Source organism: Thrips palmi, unplaced genomic scaffold (assembly GCF_012932325.1).
Source record: "Thrips palmi isolate BJ-2018 unplaced genomic scaffold, TpBJ-2018v1 HiC_scaffold_6, whole genome shotgun sequence".
In the NCBI taxonomy this organism is placed as follows: domain Eukaryota; kingdom Metazoa; phylum Arthropoda; class Insecta; order Thysanoptera; family Thripidae; genus Thrips; species Thrips palmi.
Window position 1 is genome coordinate 8272815 of NW_023144633.1, and position 18904 is coordinate 8291718.

Consider the following 18904-nt stretch of genomic DNA (forward strand, 5'->3'; position numbering starts at 1 on the left):
TTCCATAATAACAAACTAACCTCTCTGGATCTGCCGGGAAGCTGTACAATCTAATATTTTTCTCCTTGTCCGATGTAAAGTTTTGGCAACCATGGTACATACAGAGCCTCTTTTGAGGCATTTTCGAATACTTGCAAAGAGGAAAATGCGCCGGACAGTCCGTCAAACGATGCGTTCTCCTCCGGAGCTATCAGCAAAAGGACTCGGACCTGGAGCTTGGGAAGAAGTCCATGGTGACGTAACAGCCGACGGTGTCGCGCTCTGGCGCCTTCGAATGCGAATGAGGAAGTTAACTGTCAAACTCGGCCACGGGTGGCGCCACCATCGCTTTGGCCGGGGAAGCCTGGACCAGAGAGGACGGAACAGAGAGGTATAACTCAGAGAGGACGGGTCGGCCGTGTCTGGCGCTGGCAAGCCTGGGTGGCGCTTCGCTTGGTGGCCAGCGGGCCCGGACTGGTCGAGTCTGTGCCGTCCCCGCGGCGGATTTCCCGGAACCGGCCAGGAGTGGGGCTCCGAGCCTGCCTCTGGTCGGCTGGGGTGAACCCGGCGCAAACAGGATCACAACGGTACAAGCCCAGACAAAAAAATTTCGCGCCCGTGACGGGCACAGCCCGAGCGAATCTGGGCACTGCACGGGCGTGTGCGGGCTCGGCACGGGCTTAGGGTGGGCACAGGGCGGGCAGGTGCGGGCGCATCATCCGAAGGCGGGTCGAGGTTCGGGCCCGCACGCGGGCAGATGCGGGCAAACGTCGACAGACGCGGGCAAACGTCGACAGACGCGGGCAAACTTGGGCAAACGCGGGCAGGCACGGGCATGTGGTTGCATCCGGAGCGCCTTCATTCTAAATGTCTTTCGAAGAAATTTCCCACAATACGAAGGAAATGGCGCAAGCATAATACAAAGGTGGTTTTCGTATTACGACGGTTTTTCTTTATATCTTTCAATGAAAAAGCGAATAAGATTCGTATTACGAAGGAATACACTCACTGAGATTCCAAACGCTATGAGTATAGCACGTATGGTGCAATGCGCTGTGATATCGCACCATAAGGGAGTATGGGGCGATTTGTAACAGGGGCGATTCGTAACAAATGCGTTTATTGATTTAAGTGGAGGGAGCAGAGGAAAATCTGAGTATGGCCCCTCTTTCGCTTCAAGTACAGGGTCCTTGAACAACCGAAGCGGATGTGATCGGTGCTCAGGTATAGTTTTGGAGGGCGTCCCTAGACTCCGACGAAGTCCCGGCCCATAGGCCCCGATACGACCCCGACCCGGCCCCGACCCGGCCCCGACCCGGCCGGGTGATTCCGTGCGTAGGGGGTCATTTCAGGTCACCGGGGCCTTGCGCCTGAACTAAAGTTGATTTCGTAGCTTGGGCAATTCAAATTTGTTTTACTAAACGAAGACCATGTCCTCATGTGGATAAAACAATCTATCTTTTGTTTTTCTAGGTTTCGTAAGCTGCTAAAGTGTCGTTTTGTAAGTTCCGTCATGGTCACCAATACCTATAAGACAACATTGTCATGCTGTAGCATATGACTCAGCCACATCGAAAGAAAACTGGCTATTTCACTCTCTTCCCTGACTTATTCCTCACAAAATTACGGAAGGTTACCTTTGTATCATCACTTGTTAAACCCGAAACCGCCTATGGGAAAATGTCCACCGTGTGACCATGTGACATATGCTGCTTTCACAACTGACGGTCTACTGGGGTTCCTTTTCGTTTTAGAACCTCGCGACCACTTGGGATCGAAAGAACATAAAAAACGCTTCCAGAAGCCCGTGCCCGCGGGACCTGGGGCGGTCAAACGACGCTCCCAGGCCGTCATAATTGTTCAAAACGGTAAGGGTGTAAAAATAGATGTAAATTCCGTTTCGGGCCGTAGCTCCTCCATCTGAGGGAGAAAGTTCCCACAACCTTCGCTGAAAAACGCTATTTTGGATGCTCAAAATGACACCGTCAACAGTTTTTACCTATCTTGTCACCCAGCGGGTCATGAGACTAAACACTTCTCTTTGTAAATTCCGTAATCTGTAAAATCCGTCATTATTTCTGTAAATTCCGCCGTATTTCATAGGGGGTAAAATTAAAAGTCAACTTGTAGCGCTGCCACGCTCAGAGGCGTACTGTGGGGTACTATGTATGCCATCTACATCAAATTTAGCCCCTAAAGTTGAACTTTAAAAAAGAACATTTGGTACATCCAAAATGACCCTCTACGCACGGAATCACCCGGCCCCGACCCGGCCCCGACCCGGCCCGACCTGGCCCCGACCCGGCCGAGACCCGGCCCGCCCAGACCCGGCAAAGACCCGGCCCAGACCCGGCCGAAGGGCCGGGCCGGCCGACACCCGGTCGCCCTATAGGGACCCGGCAAAGCCTTCCCGTATGGAAAAAATCGTCAGCGAATGCATTGCTTTTTGTCGGCTTAATCGGATCGTTTGCGGACCGTTCTCAGCTAGACGGCAGACAAATCGCGATCAAGACGCAGTCAACTCTAAGACAGGACGCAAAAAGGGGCCAGACAGGATTCGGACTTGGGCCCGCAATGCATGCGCGGGCAAAAGTCAGGCCGAAAGTAGCGTGTTCGCAGACACGGTGCGGCCCATCCGCCGACCGTCCGCAGACCGTCCGCAGACAAAAATGTACCTCAATCGGTCTGCGGAACGTCTGCGGACTGTGGGGTGTCGGAGCTCGGCTCGGCACAGCTACGTCACAGCTCGTCTTCAGGTCGTCTACGGAACGTTTGCGGAAGGTGTGGTGAACGTCTGCGAACCGTCTGCGATTCGTCGGGAATCGAACAACAACACAAACAAAAACAAGAGCGTGAGTCGCGGCCTGGGCGACTCGAACCCGCAGCCTTTGGACTGCTTTTCAGAAACTCTACCCACTTGGCCAGAGTGGGAAGTCTGAGAGGAGCGTCGCGAGGCTGCGTCAAGTTCCGCGCAGCCGCCCCGACTTCGGTTACCGGGCTTGCAAAACAATGTGAACGATCTACAAATCAAAGTGTTTACTTGTGCGCTGTAACTGGAGCGTACTTGTCTGATGTCCGCTTCAAATATAGTGTACGTACGACGTACTTGCCAAGTACGCTCTAGTTGCAGCGTACATAGACAAGTACGCTCCTACAGCGCACAAGTAAACACTTTGATTTGTAGATCGTTCACATTGTTTTGCAAGTCCGGTAACCGAAGTCGGGGCGGCTGCGCGGAACTTGACGCAGCCTCGCGACGCTCCTCTCAGACTTCCCACTCTGGCCAAGTGGGTAGAGTCTCTGAAAAGCAGTCCAAAGGCTGCGGGTTCGAGTCGCCCAGGCCGCGACTCACGCTCTTGTTTTTGTTTGTGTTGTTGTTCGATTCCCGACGAATCGCAGACGGTTCGCAGACGTTCACCACACCTTCCGCAAACGTTCCGTAGACGACCTGAAGACGAGCTGTGACGTAGCTGTGCCGAGCCGAGCTCCGACACCCCACAGTCCGCAGACGTTCCGCAGACCGATTGAGGTACATTTTTGTCTGCGGACGGTCTGCGGACGGTCGGCGGATGGGCCGCACCGTGTCTGCGAACACGCTACTTTCGGCCTGACTTTTGCCCGCGCATGCACTGCGGGCCCAAGTCCGAATCCTGTCTGGCCCCTGGTTGCGTCCTGTCTTAGAGTTGACTGCGTCTTGATCGCGATTTGTCTGCCGTCTAGCTGAGAACGGTCCACAAACGATCCGATTAAGCCGACAAAAAGCAATGCATTCGCAGACGATTTTTTCCATACGGGAACACGTGGCATAAGTTGCTTTTACTTTGTCCAGTGATAGTTTGGGACGGATTTCTTGCGTAACAGGCATTTGGGGTGATTCGTAACAGACCCGTTTAAAAGCAAGAATTAAAGTAGTTTTCGCTGTTAAATGCTTGAATTATTTCTCGACTCATCTGCTGCCTAATTCCAATACATTTATACAGCTCGAAAAACATTTTAAATCGAGTTATTCTATGCTTTCCTCTAAAATTAAAAAAAGTGAGGTAAGGATTGACTTAGCCTATCAGTTAATGCTGAGGCGGTCAACGACAGCTCTACAAACTGAAGTGTGTACTCAGTATGCATCTACAGATGCATACTTGCAAGTACACACCTACAGATGCATACTTAGCTGAGTACACATCTACAGATGCATACTCAGCTGAGTACACATCTACAGATGCATACTTGGCTGAGTACACACCTACAGATGTATACCTAACCTCTCCAAGTATGCATCTGCAGATGTGTACTCAGCTAAGTATGCATCTGTAGATGTGTACTCAGCTAAGTATGCATCTGTAGATGTGTACTCAGCTAAGTATGCATCTGTAGGTGTGTACTTGCAAGTATGCATCTGTAGATGCATACTGAGTACACACTTCAGTTTGTAGAGAGCTTGCAATGTAGATTTTTAGACGTCTGCAGGACTCCCGAAGAACAACTGGTGGAAGGAGATAACATTCCCGACGATGTTTCATTTAATGTGTAGGATGTTATGAAAAGCCCCATGGCTGTTACAAATCACCCCATGCTGGGGCGATTCGTAACGGCATGCAAGGGTTTGGAAAACGTCTTAGATTTCAAAGATTACGGACTCCAGATTGATCCAATGGAGCTACACAGTCTAGATGAAGGGCCAGACTGCTGAACTGGCACAAGTTTGACACCGATATGCAGAATGTTCTTAATTTTGTATAGAGAATTCCGAAATCTGTTACAAATCGCCCCATACTCCCTTACACACACGTATCACCGAAAAAAAGGTCGTACACAAATGTATCACCGAAAAAAGGGTGATACTTCCCCAGGAAAAGAAGGGCCATTCTCGCTGATGTCTCACCTTTTTTTCGGTGGTACATTCGTGCACGACCTTACTTTCAGTGATACATGCGTGTACGACCATTTTTTTCGGTGATACATTCGTGTACCATTTTTTTTTTCGGCGATACATTTTGTATCGCCGAAAATAGGTGAGATATCTTACCCTTTGAATTACAGTGAGGTCACCTTTCGTAATTTTGTGAAGACAAAGCCATGGAAGAGAGTGAAATAGCCAGTTTTCTTTTGATGTGGTTGAGTAATTTACTACGGCATGTCAATGTTGTTTTGATAGGTGTTTCTGACCATGACGGAACTTTGAAAAACCTAGAAAAACAAAAGTTACATCGACTTATGCTCATGAGGGCATGGTCCTCGTTTAGTAAAACAAATTTTAATTGCCCAAGCTACCAAATCAACCTCAGTCAGTTCATGCGCAACGCCCAACTGACCTCAAATGACCCCCTACACTGACAAAAGTTTTGTTGTAACTTAGCGACACATTTATCGCTAATTTTTTTAGCGACAAGATTTGTTGTGGAACGAATAGCTTGTTAAACTAAACTCGTACTGGAACTAAAGGATAATTTCACAACGACTAACTTGTAATAACACATTAGCAGTCTACTTTCAAATACAAGTCGTTGACCAACTGTTACGAGATTGTTTTCCGGGTGAATACAAGTGAAACTGGAATCTTCTGCTGATGTTGACCTAGATTGATTTAGCAGTCTGTGGCTCGAGTTGGAACGAAGGCTGCTCGTACCCCTGATGGGTAGGCAATTTCATATCCCCATCACCCCGGGAAACTACTCAGGTAACTCAATTCAAAAAGAGAGACAACACACATGTCTGATTGGTTTGAAACACTTTGGTTTATTGGATTGATTTCAAAACAGTTAAATATTCTTTACCGATTATTTACCATTTATGCTTACTCATATAACCATCATTAACACTTCAGTTAATTGACAAGACTATCATTCCTGACCACACAATTATTTGACATCCCTCACAGATGAGGGAAGAACAATGAAATCAGTCTTTGGCAGCGTTATTACACTAGACACAATTGGGTTACTTTCCCAATCAAAACATCACTTGACTGTAATTTGGCATGATAATATTCAACTAGGCTTAGTTCAAAATTACACATGATCAACCAATACTTTGCTTAACCAATAAAATACCATACACACTTGTTCGCACTTGCCCCTGGTCAACTGGTATACAACAGGATTAAAATTAACACTGGCTGCATCTTTTCCACAACTGGTTCACATCGTGAGTTCACTGTTCACCCAAAGTTTCAGCTAGCCGCTAGGCAACGGCGGGTTAAATAACACACTGGCCGCTTAGCACACGGCAGATTGATTGACACGTGACATGACCGCTTAGCACACGGCAGATTGATTGACAGTTGACACAGCCGCTTAGTACACGGCAGGTTGATTGACAATTGACACAGCCGCTTATTACACAGCAGATTGATTGACAGTAATGGCAAACCACTAGACACAGGGCAAGGCTACACACGACAACACACCTACTCACATTACACACTAACTGTTTACACCTAAGTCAAAAGGGCCACTAAGCCCGCCAGCACTTAGCTTACACACACTCGCACATACCCAGAGCCTCAGCACCCGAGGTCCGTTCAGCAGGAGGAGCCAGAGAGAAGTGACGTTCTGTCGCCGTGCCGGGGCTTATATCTAACGCTTCGGGGTGAAGCGATGGGGAGGGCGGTCTGAATTTTCCCGCGGTGGCTCCGCCGCGCAGCGGCGGGCCAGATGTCGGCATGATTAAAAAAAACAGTGATACTGCGTGATCGCACTTGCTCGGCGGACAAGGATGACAGGGCCGCTGGTGACCCCTCGCCCTCCCCTTCCCAAATTTATGCGTCCAAGATGTCGTCCCGTGCCTCGGGCCTGCCAGCCTCCTTGGAGGCCGGCGCGCTTCCCCGCCCCCCCCATTTTGTTTCATCGCGCGGGGGCCGCCATGATGCACCCGAACATGTGCAGTTCGGATGGTTCCCACAGACCCGGGCCGAGCGGTGACAAGCTCCTCTCCTCGAATCAGAGCCGGGCAATCCAGCGACGGGGAGGGGAACGCGTGAACAAATTAAAAAAAATGCACCCGACTATCGTCCCCTGCTAGGACGGTCTTTCGTTCGTCCCCGCCTCCCTGCCCTTCACCTTACGCTGGGGCAGGGAGGGCGCAAGGCTGACGCAGCTGGTGCCGCCAGGTCACAGGTCACCAGTTCCTCCCTCCCCCCTTCCACTCTCGTTGTCGCCCGGACCAAGCGGCGACGCTCGGAATCACACTATTTAGATTTTCGAGTCCCGCCTCGCCAGCGCTTATCACGTGGGAGGGCACTTTCACCTTTGACTCCACGGCGCGTCAACTTCCAGATGTGCGGCCGAACAAGCCGCGCATCGGAGCCAAAAAAATTAAAGAAATGAGCGTGCCACCTGTCTGTCTCTCTCCGAGACACGACACCGCACTGCGAGAAAACACGACGGCTGACAAGTATCGGCACACTTAACGACCTGCAGCCAACGTCACCCTTTAGGCCCTCGGGGCCCGGCTCAGGCCACATGGCCCGACCCCACCTGCATGCCGTTTTGGGGCCCTAGTTGTTTGTGGAGGCCTTGCTCCAGCAACCCGTTCGCGTCTCCCCTTCGGCCTGCGCTGGGCTTTCCCATGATACTGGGCCTGACCCGGCCGCCTGCAAATCGTAATGATGTCACAGCCGCGCCCGCGATGCCACGCTGACAAGCGTCTCTATGACGTCTTATCACCGTCCAGCCAGGACGCCTAAAACGATTGCTTGTCGCCTTTTTTTTGTCTTACATCGCGCTGCCACCGCGCTCTCACGCCCGAACGCAGCGCGGTCGAGGGGCCGTCTCCGCGAGTCGAGGCTGTCTCCGTTCGAAGTTATCATTCCAGCCCTGGCCTGGCATCCATGCTGGCCATACAGGGAACTCACGCAGGGTGCGCCAAGTGGACTGCGCGGGGCGTTCGGCCCGACACCGCGATGCTCGGTGGCCCGGTGCGGTTGGCCGCGTGAGACGGGTTGCCTACCCTGACGGCGCGACTGTGGCGCGCCGCGGCTCTGCCTACGGCTAGTGTCGTGCTTAGTTGACCTGGCATGAGCATTTTATTGCTAACACCTGGCATGAGCATTTTATTGCTAACACAACAACAAATGTTGTTGGTCAACGACAAGTCTTGTTAGTCGAAAAATATTTTGTAATGTCTGGGACAAGTATTCATGGAGTACTTTTGTCGCTAAATTTATTTTGCCTAATTCTTTTTTTAATAACAGTAATGTTGCTATGACGAAAGAAGACCGATAGATGATAATTCATAATATGCTTTAATTGAGCAGATAATTGCAAAAGATTTTGTTTCCATACAAATAGTATCGTTAAGGGTGAAAACAAGAATTTTGTTCTTCAACGACAATTTTTTGCTCACAAGATTCAACGACATTTCTTTTGCTTTGGTTCATGATAAAACTCTTTGTTTTGGAACAACTCAATTTTCACTCATGTGATTGTTTCTATACAACCATTTTATAACAGTGTATGCACTGGGCGCCCCGATGGCTAGGTTAGGGCTTCTGTTTGATGTCGTACTCGAAGCAACGTTTGAACGCGGAGGTGTTGCTGGCTAAGCCGTTGCTGACGGGTTGCTGTGCTCTGAGCTCCATGACGTAGCTTCCGTAGGGCAGAGTCGGGTAGTTGGCTAGGGTCCAATTGAAAGGCACGTGGTCGAAGGCGTACGTGTTCTGGAAGGCATAGTCTTCTATGCAGCACAATTTGATTCATGAAGCGGAAGAAGGGAGTAACTCGACTTATCTCCAAATTGAGTTTTTATCTTATTTTTGTGCTTCAGGATAGTTTTTATCTTTACACCAAATTATTTGACTCTAATTCCCAGCAGTGTAGGAGAAAATCCTCATGGTCAATGGATATAACCAGGGGGTGGAAACGGCGCTGATTTGGCGGGCCATGGCTGCGGCGATGCGTGCACGGCCGTTGTTTGTTGTTTTTTTGTGGTTCCTAGAAACCCACTTTCTAGCTAAAGTAGACATCTTATGCACAAATCCTGCACGTGTACTTCTAGAGTAATGTTGTCTCTTCGAGAAAATAAGCCCGTTTTGAAGATTTGAAACCCACAGGACGAGTCATGGACATGTTTGTAACTTGTTTTAAATGGCTCATCCGCGTTCGGGCGCGGCGATTCTGGCCTGAAAACGCCGAAAAAAAATGTAAACAAGTTACAAAAATGTGAATATCTCATTTTGTAAGTATCAATTCGGCCCAAGGAGCTTATTTGCTGATCCTTCAACCTTACTCTTTAAGTACGCGTTGAGGTTTTGTCGTTAAGACGACTACTTCAGCTGGAAAGTGGTTTACCAACTAACGCGGTAAAGTGGTGAAAACGGCAAAAACGGCCGTGCACGCATCGCCGCAGCCAAGGTCCGCCAAATCAGCCCCGTTTCCACCCCCTGATATAACTCAACTTGAACCTTAATACGGTCTAAATTTCATCGGAAAATGGAGTCAACTCAACCGGAGACCACATGACTCCGTTTCACAAACCAGCAAACGGAGATAACTCAACTTGTGTCTTTATGAATCTAATGTAAAAAGAGTAAACTCAACTTACGTCTTTATGAATCTAATGTAAAAAGAGTCAACTCAACTTAACTCCAAATTTATTAAAAAAAAAAAAACTAATGGAAAAAGGAGGTACGTAAATCAAAAAATGCTCCACGGCAATATAGACTCTACGCAGACCTCAGCTCCACTTGAGTTGTCTCCTTATTTCTTCTCGTCAGGGAGAACTATTTACAAATTGTTCCTTAGTTCGTTTTCACGTAAAGATTTAAGGCGGGACCGGGGTGAAACTTGAAGGGATCGGATCGGGATGAAAATTGGCACACAGGTTCAGGACATAATAAGGACTCGCGCCACAAAATTTTTTTGAGCTGGCTCAATTTTGAACAAAGTTATTGAACTTTCAAAAACTCAAAACTAGATCAACTCGATCCGAAGAACCACTGGTCCTAGAAAAAAACCAGTTACAGAATTCGAAAGGGGAGGTCAGGATCTAGGTCAAGAGGTATGCGCGAAACATGTGTCACAAAATTTTAGCCTTAAAATCGGGTGTCGAAAGGTGTCCAATTTTTGACCAATGTTCAGCCAGTCATTTCGGACACTTGCTGTTTGTTTCAAGAATCGCCATATACATGTTGACCTAGGCCCTGGCCTCCCCTTTCGAAATCTGTAAGCCACTTTTTTCTAGGCCCAGCCCTTCTTGAGATCGAGTTGATCTGCTGAGACCCTGTTTTTGCCGCATTTTCCTTGTTTTGAACTTGGCGGTCGTTTTGCGGTGCTGTGGAAGGTGGCGCGGCGGAAAGTATCGGAACTCCGTGCAGGCCGGTGGAGGCGGGGCGACACATTTATGACTGACAGCTGACCTGCAGCCGGGCATTGTTCGCGCCGCGTCCCCCCTCCCCCTCTCCCCCCGCGCTAAGCCGGAGCCGCAGACGAGGACCTGGAGAGCGAGCCGGGCCGCCTCGGACTTGGATCCAGCCAGGCCACGAACGAGCTCCCCAGGACTTGCACGCGTCGCACTGGCCAGAATTTGGCAAAAAGGGCCTCGTGAGGGGAAAGGGGTGACACGTTCCACCCACGCTGTCTGATGCGAGGATTTGAAGGTCGTAAGAGAAATTTTATCTCCGATTACAAATCGTTGTTCAACTGGTGTCAAAATGACCGTAAAAGAAAAAGGAATTTGATAGTACCCAACCGCCACAACTCAGAAGTCACATTCAAATTTTAAATTTGGAAACTGGAGCGCGCCGGACTCCAGGGTGAGCCGCGCGCCACGCCGGTCAGCCGCTGCTTCCCCCTCCATGCCCCGCCTCGGCCGTCTCGCTTGCACTGTGCGGGTGAGACAGAGACGGACAATGACATCTGTTTGAGCGCACGGCGTGGCCCGGGCTGCACCGGCCGCGCCGCACTGTCGCCGCACTGTCTGGCCATCGACACTGCCAAAACGCACCGCGCTGTCCGTCACTGGCCAGAATGCACGGCAGGTATAGGGATTTCCACCCAGAACTAGGACCCTTTTATTTTTTGGAAGTACCTGACTGTGGTGCCATCTCTCGGCAAAGTGCTACATTACCAGAACGAAAATGGCAAGGAGTATTCGCAAAAGGAGACTCCCGTCAATACACTTTTTAAGTTCCTTTAGCCGTCGCGGGTGAACGGTCACCGGGGTCCCGCCTTAAATCACATTTTTTGTCATAATTTTTTTTGTGTTCCTGCTCTATGCCCTTCCTATTATAGAAAATGTGTTCTGAAACGCTCAAATCATTTTTAGTTTCAGTTCGATTCGATTCTGAATCTTTAAAAGTTTGATTCGATTACTTTTTCCACATTTAGTTCCAAGGGGCAAACAACTTGAATTTTGGTGTAAATTTTCCTTGAAATAACGTGAAATAACGGCGAAGTACCGCGAAATAACGCTGAAATACCTTTGAAATAACGTGAATTTAAAATAACGGTGTACAAATTTTGACGAAGTTTTGCCCCTTGACAAATTCAATTTCGATTCGAACCTTACTTTTTTTTATTCGATTGGTCAAAATGGAAATTCGCTCATCTCTGGACTGCACCTGATGGAAGTTGAGTGTGTGTGACCAACCTTCGGTACGTTGCAGCGCCCGGTCAAGCTCTTCGGGCCCAGCACCCTGGCGAAGCCTTCAGGGATGTTCGTCCGAACCGTGGAGCAGAAGCCCACGGGGAATCGGTTTAACACGAAGTAGTTCTTCTTCCACTGGTTGTTGGCTCGCTTGTCAACCCTGACACTCACCTGCAAATACATATAGACACTTGTAGCAGGGCCTGAAGTGAAGAGCAAGAAGAAGAACATAGACCGGAAACAGTATAAGAAATCGGCCCTTTTCGGAGTTTTTAGCTGGTTTAAATCAAAATGTATATTATAAAATTAAGCTTCCTTGAATTTTTGGATTGAGAACAAACATTCATCATCAAGAAAAAAGCGTAATTTGGCAACTTCTGTTCGTCTTGTTCTTCACTCGAGGCCCTGCTAGAAGTGTCCATAGCCCCCTGCTTCGTTCGGACGTTCAAATCAACGCGATGTGATGACTGTCGTGCGAATGCTGATTCGAACCAAATTGAATCTGGGCCTGGGCACCTACTATTCGATCCGGAAAGGAACCAAAAAATGGAAAGGTGCTCTTATGACGTTATTTTATATATAAGCAGCTTCGAAAAGCACCTTTTTTTAACTTCAGCACATCCAATTTGATTGGGATGCGCCCTCATCCAAATTTGATTCTGAGAATACTGTACTGAGATTCAGATTCGCTTCTAGATGCAATTTACACATTGCAACGCAACGATTGGTCGTTCAATTCGTTGAATGACAGTGATTATTGTTCTGTCCTACAAATGTGACGTCGTATTGGTCAGAATATGAGTGTGACACACAAATTTCATGGCTATCCCTGTTTTTTAGTGTTATTAAAAGTGCTTCAACATCTTTATCGCATTAGTGGCGCCTGGCGCCGTGAGAAAATTATTGCATTAAAAGTTTCTTATGTATGTATTGTAGGTATGTATTGTATGTACACTGAAAAACCAAACGTGGTCCAGACCGCACCACTGGTGTGGTCAGATGGGTGCCATTTTGACCACATCAGTTGGTGTGGTCTAGACCACGTTTGGCCACGTTTGGTGCAGTCTAGACCACGTTTGGCCACGTTTGGAGTGGTCCAGACCACACCAAACGCCCCAAAGGTGGTCTAGACCACACCAACTGATGCGGTCAAAATGGCATCCATTTGACCACACCAGTTGGTGCGGTCTAGACCACGTTTGGTTTTTCAGTGTATGTGTAGCGATTTACAGTACAAAGTGAAAAGCAACAATTGTCAGTTCTGATTTCTATTCTTCTTCCTGACTCTGGTATGGATTCCCCCTCCATGGCCAAGGTTCCACTATTGTCTCGCTTTCTGAAAGCACCCACCTAGCAAGGTGTCACTGTTGCCCAAACTATAAATTGGACCGCTCCTCAGAGCCGGCCAACAGTCGGTAGCCTAGTCCCGAGCTGTGCGGACCCCTCAATGTACCAAGTGAACCTCTACTCACTATCGTCCTTTACCCGTCCTTCTCACTTATAGTGCCCTACACTACATATGTATTGTATGTATGTATGTATTGTAATGTATGAGCGCATTTATCACTTCATTAGCGTACTTACCATTTAATCACACCAAAACTGTGGTAATCCAAATAAAAGTCAAAACCGAAGAGACTCTTTGCATTTTTACGAGATTTATGTTCTTACTGTTACCACACATGCGATTATTTCAGGAATCGCATTACACGGTAAAAACGCCACCTGGTTTTCCCAGGAAGCCTATGGTACAGACATAGGCGATTTCCAAGGGAGTTCCTGAGAAAACCAGGAACAGTTTTTACTGTGTGGCCTCTTTATCGCTGCTAATTGTATCAAACTTATCACATGAGAAACATCAGAGGTGTCACGTTAGTTCACATGCCAACGAACATGACAGCAGCGGTGGGCTCGCTCCTCTTTCACTGAGAATGAAAGAGTCACCACCATCGCCCTTTTATTGGGTAACGCACGCACCGTTGCCCAAATTTGGGTGACGAGCCCGCGGTGACCAAATTTTGGGCAGTCATAAAATCGTCGCCCAAATTTGGGTAACGTCGTCGGCGACGCCGTTAGGTCCCCGATGACGCTCTTCCGGGGCCACCACGATGACCCAATGTGGCGTTGAGGCCTCCGGTCATCGTGGTGGCCCCGGAAGGACGTCATCGGGAACCTCACGGCGTCGCCGACGGCGTTACCCAAATTTGGGCGACCAAACACTCTACCAAAAATGTCCTGTAAATGCCGTTAATTTATTACCAGTTTTCACTGTAGGTCAATTCACAGCGTTTGCTGTGAGCTAGTTCACGGCGTTCACTGTGATCTCGGTTACAGTGTTCACTGTGATCTGGTCCCCAGTAAACACTGTGAGTTTCACGCCGCTGAGCACCGAAGTACTGCAAATCAGGCTCCAATTCACGGCGTTTACTGTGGCCAGATCACAGTGAACACTGTAACCGAGATCACAGTGAACGCCGTGAACTAGTTCACAGCAAACGCCGTGAATTGCATAACAGCAAACATTGGTAATAAATTAACGGCGTTGACAGGACATTTTTTGTAGAGTGAACGCCTGTTACCAAATTTCGGGTGATGAATTTTTCGTCACCAAAATTTGGGCAACGAAGTTGCATCACCCATTTGATCCAGGAAGCGGAAGAAGGGAACAAGGTAGGTGTACGCCAGACCGTGTCTGGTCGTAACAGGCTTCGCGATGCTGCGCCAGTTTCGACCATCCACGCCTGGTGTATTCACCTACCTTGGCCTGCGGCGCTAACCTGCCTCCGGCAGGCTGCTTCCCTAGGCAGGCCGTAGAGACGGGCGTGATCCCCTCAAAAAATAGTATTTGGTCATCAAAATCTACACTAATGGGATTTAACTTTCGATCGGTGGCCCGAACGGGTTCTATTTTCGTCATCAGCAGCCTCAAAAACATATGAAACGATATGAAACTTGACAAAAAGTTGAAAGTACCAAAAAAGTTGTCTTTTTTCTGTCGTTTTTGAAGTGTTTTTTGGCTTATATGAGCGAATGGATTGAGATAGAAAGCTGCATTTTGGTGTGTGGCGAGCCAAGGACATACCTAATGACCCTGCAAAATCTCAGCCAGATCGGCCGAGCCGTTCAGGAGGAGTAGTGCACACACACACGCACGCAGACAGACAGACAAACAGACAGACAAAACTTTTCAACCCCACTGGAGTAACGGGCTTCGCTATCGCTCAGCCAATAACTTGACTTATCCCCAAATAAAGTTTGTATTTTAATATTGTGCCTTAGGATGGTTTCCATCATTACACCAAATTATTTGACTGAATTCCAAGCAGTTTAGGAGAAAATCCACATGGAAAAAGGGTATAACTCAACTTAAGGGGGCTCATACATGTTAAAAGCACTTTTTAAAAAAAAAAAGTTTGATGTAGACGGATTGAGATTTTACAATTTCTGTGTTAAAATCCTTTTAGATAATTCAGTAAGCTTCATTTTGGCTTAAGGGAAAGTGACTTTGGACATTTTTTGGAGATTTAGTCGAAACGTTTAAAATTTTGCTTCTCGTAAGATTTTGTTCGCATACTTGCTCAGATCTGTGGGGAAAAAATCAGGGAGACTCATCCCCAGTAGTGTCATAGAATTGACTAGAATGGGCTTTATATCTGCAATAGTTTTCAAGAAAAAAAATAAGAACAATTTTTTGTTGAAAAATTTGTTTAAAAAATTGTTAAAAAAATTGTTTTTATTTTTTTTCTTGAAAACTATTGCAGATATAAAGCCCATTCTAGTCAATTCTATGACACTACTGGGGATGAGTCTCCCTGATTTTTTCCCCACAGATCTGAGCAAGTATGCGAACAAAATCTTACGAGAAGCAAAATTTTAAACGTTTCGACTAAATCTCCAAAAAATGTCCAAAGTCACTTTCCCTTAAGCCAAAATGAAGCTTACTGAATTATCTAAAAGGATTTTAACACAGAAATTGTAAAATCTCAATCCGTCTACATCAAATTTTTTTTTTTAAAAAAGTGCTTTTAACATGTATGAGCCCCCTTAACCCCTTTTACGGTCTAAATTTCATTGGTAAATGGAGATAACTCAACGGAAGTCCACATGAGTCCGTTTGACAAAGTGGCAAAAGGATATAACTCAACTTGTATTTTTACGAATCTTGTGTAAAAAGAATCAACTCAACTTAGCCCCCCCCTTAGTTTTAAATTTCAATTCGGAAAAAAGAGCCAAGTCCAAAAAATACACCAGAGTAACATACACTTCATGCAGACTATTGTTCCACTTGACTTGTCTCCAAATTCCTCTTTGTTTAGGAAATTTAAGGTGAGCTGACTCTGTTTTCCATTTCAACGGAAAGCGATAAGTCGCAGAAATCCTCTACGGTGTGACCTTACACTTTTAATTTTTTTTTCCAAAATTTTACTAATACTTTTTGAAATTATTATCATGTGCAACATTCATTTGTTTGGTTTTAGTTTTCCCTCCTTACAGTTTTTGGTTTCTCCTGGAAAATGGCCAAAATTGAGTTATCCCCTTCTTCCGCTTCCTGGATCATTTAAAGGGTGATTGGTGACCAATTCATTCTCAGTGTTGGTTTGCTCCACGAGTGGGAGAGGGACAGATCTCACCCAGTAGGAATCGTCCAGGTCGAAAGGGATCGTCAAGGTGCCGGTGACTGTCTGCGGCTCGTACGGCTTGGCCGGGTTGAAGTGACTGAAGCGCAGAGTGCTGGCATCGTGCTGCGCCTCTGTGTCGTTGTCGGAGCAGGGGCAGAACCGCTTGACGACCATTATGTACGGGCCCTGGTGTCACGACGAGAGGTCCACAGATTTCCTTGTACTTCTGACACTTTTCCTTGCCGTGTAAGTTTTTCAACATCGGAACCGACCACACATTCATTCGTGACAAATATCATTGGGTAAAAATCGGAGGTTTTTACAGGACCTGAATTTCACCATCTCGGATCCGGTCCAAACTTGCACCAAATGTTGCCCCCATAGGGAATTTTTTGGATTTTTTTTTCAGTTCTTAAAAGGGTTTTATTTTTCAGATGCTACATGTATGCACTCTTACTATGCTAAGCTTCTCTATTTTGCCTGTGGGCCTAAAATAGGTTAACGAATATTTATTTTTTTTAGTTTAGGTTTTGCTGCTGGTTTACCTTTGTTGCTACACTGAAAATCAAATAGTGATACATCTCACCCTCTGAGGGGGTAGACATAACTGTCTCACCGAAAAAGGGTGATACTACTAAAATGTATCAGCGGAAAAATGGTCGTACACGCACGTATCACCGAAAAAAAGGTCGTTCACATATGTATCACCGATAAAAGGGTGATACTTCCCCAGGAAAACAAGGGCCAAGGGCCATTCTCGCTGATGTCTCACCTTTTTTCGGTGACATTAGTGTACGACCTTTATTTCGGTAATACGTGTACGACCATTTTTTCCGTGAAACATTCGTGTACGACCTTTTTTTCGGTGATATATTTTGTATCGCCGAAAATAGGTGAGATGTCTGACCCTTTGAATTACAGTGAATTTGCTGTGCTAGGAGTTCGATTTCTGACCCACCTTGAAGCGGTGGTCGGTTGTCTTCACGAAGTGTGAAGGTTCCCCCGGGGCCGACCTATAACCAACTGTTGTGGTGTGACAATTTCCCATACTTGTAGACTGGAGTTTGTCATACTATCTCCACCCTGCTGGAGCCTCCATGTTGTTTTATTCTGTCTGTTCCTTTTCCGGTGTCACTGTGTCTATTATACTTGTCCTGTACTGACGTGAATAAAAGTGCTGAACTGAATCTCTCAACATCGTGTGCTCCTTGAAGAAGAACCCTAACCTAAAGTATAAATAACTACAGGTTATGGGCCCAGATCGATCTCTGCAAAAAGTGAAGTGATTTGTGTTAAATTCAAGAAACTGTGATAGTGAGAACTGAGAAGATACAACGTGTGTGAAACAAGTGCCGACAATTGTTTGTGAACTGAATATAAGCGAGCACATGTTAGCTTGCTAATATAAACAATTGACCCGCTTGCATATTTAAGCATCTGGGCTAAGAAACGAATTTTATCTGATCAGCTGAATTTAAAAGGAGTGCACATCCAAGCACCTAACCTAATATATTATAGTAACCAGTGTGCACATTAAAGCACCCGGACCAGAGTGCATATTCAAGCGCCTGGAACCGAGATATAAATCTTAGAGTGCATATTCAAGCATCTAGACCAGATTGCATATTTTAGCAACTGGAATAAAAGTTTTTTTTTTTCCCTTCTTTTCTTCAATTCAGAGTGCACATTTTAGTGCTCAAAGAAGGGATTCCGACATTGCTCGTGAACTGGTTTTCGAAGGGAAAAACTTTAATGAGTGGAAGTTCAGGATGAAGAGGTTTCTAGATGAGAAGGGCGTTCTAAATATGGTGACAAAAGGACTGGAAGTGCTGTTGCGGGAAAATCGGATCCTCGCCACGGACCGCGGCGAGGCGCGCGAACGCAAGGAGGCCATCTTGGCGGACTTGCGGGCGAAGGACGCGAAGTGCAAGGGACTTATCACGAGGTGTGTGGGCTCGCTAGCCCTAAATGTTCTCATGAATTTAGAAGAGGATGGGACGACGGGGCTGGACATGTGGGTCGCCCTGTCGGACCGATTTGCCACAAGCTCGGTTGGCCATCGCATCATGCTGGCAGAACAGCTGCGAAAGTTAAAGTACAACCCAAAGGAAACTGATTTCCTAAAGCACTGTGTCACATTTGACACAATGGTTTGGGAACTAGTTGGGATGGGTGATCCCATGGATAACCTGACGAAGATAATTAACTTCCTCATGACACTGCCTGACTCCTACGAGAGTGTTCGTGAGACCATCCGGGCAAAGGCAGCTCGGGTGTCCATGGATGAGGCTCGGCGGGATGTCGCTGAGTTTGAATTGCTCCGCCGAGGCAGCAGGGCTGCCAACGCCAACAAGTCAAACTCAACACCCAGCGTCGCCTTCGCCAGCAAGCAGCAGCAGCACCGGTACCACCCGTATCAGCGACGGCAGCAGCAGCCGACATGTTCCAACTGTGGTAATATTGTTGTGATGTTCAAGTAAACGCATTCCATGCGTTCACTTCACACACGGCTCCAGCAGACAACTCTCTGCCGATCTGCGCATAACGCTTCCCTCACTGCGCGCAGATGCGCATGCGACGAGCGCGCGCCCGCGCTGCCCCTGGTGGCCGGCGCGGTAACTACGACGGCCGGGCGGGCCGCCCGGCCTCGGCGACTCCACGGATCCGCGAGGCAGTTGCGCCGAGACCGAGCTACCGACTAGACCTACGTGCAACTTCTCCACGTC

General features: G+C 47.5%; 2 protein-coding genes and 1 long non-coding RNA gene across 4 annotated transcripts in view; all 3 read right to left on the reverse strand.

Moving 5' to 3' along the window:
* LOC117651666 overlaps window positions 1-267 on the reverse strand; it is an 11686-nt gene extending 11419 nt beyond the window's left edge. Inside the window, exon 1 of the mRNA XM_034395909.1 lies at window positions 21-267. Within this exon, the coding sequence (XP_034251800.1) occupies window positions 21-121 (101 nt within the window). The 5' untranslated portion in view covers window positions 122-267. The remainder of the gene's footprint in view (window positions 1-20) is intronic.
* On the reverse strand, window positions 159-17912 carry LOC117651667. 2 transcript variants are annotated; one of them, XM_034395912.1, is made up of 3 exons: window positions 16191-17912; window positions 11563-11730; window positions 159-343 (listed from the first exon to the last, which is right to left on the reverse strand). In XM_034395912.1, the coding sequence occupies exons 1-3, from the start codon at window positions 16350-16352 to the stop codon at window positions 290-292; spliced, it is 384 nt and encodes a 127-aa protein (XP_034251803.1). In that variant the 5' UTR covers window positions 16353-17912; the 3' UTR covers window positions 159-289. The 2 variants fall into 2 exon arrangements, with proteins under 2 accessions (XP_034251803.1, XP_034251802.1); XM_034395911.1 differs by lacking the exon at window positions 159-343 and adding an exon at window positions 5693-8632.
* Window positions 8822-9312, reverse strand: LOC117651668. The gene is made up of 2 exons (XR_004588117.1): window positions 9202-9312; window positions 8822-9094 (listed from the first exon to the last, which is right to left on the reverse strand). It is a non-coding gene; the product is annotated as an uncharacterized LOC117651668 (long non-coding RNA).
* Window positions 17913-18904: the final 992 nt, after the last annotated feature.

Excerpts from the sequence above, each read along its gene's own strand:
- LOC117651667 (XM_034395911.1), bottom strand. The coding sequence starts at position 16,352 with ATGGTCGTCAAGCGGTTCTGCCCCTGCTCCGACAACGACACAGAGGCG. Across the intron at positions 11,731-16,190 it reads ACCTGGACGATTCCTACTGG|GTGAGTGTCAGGGTTGACAA; the intron begins GTGAGATCTGTC and ends ATGTATTTGCAG. Across the intron at positions 8,633-11,562 it reads GGCGCTGCAACGTACCGAAG|AACACGTACGCCTTCGACCA; the intron begins GTTGGTCACACA and ends TATGCCTTCCAG.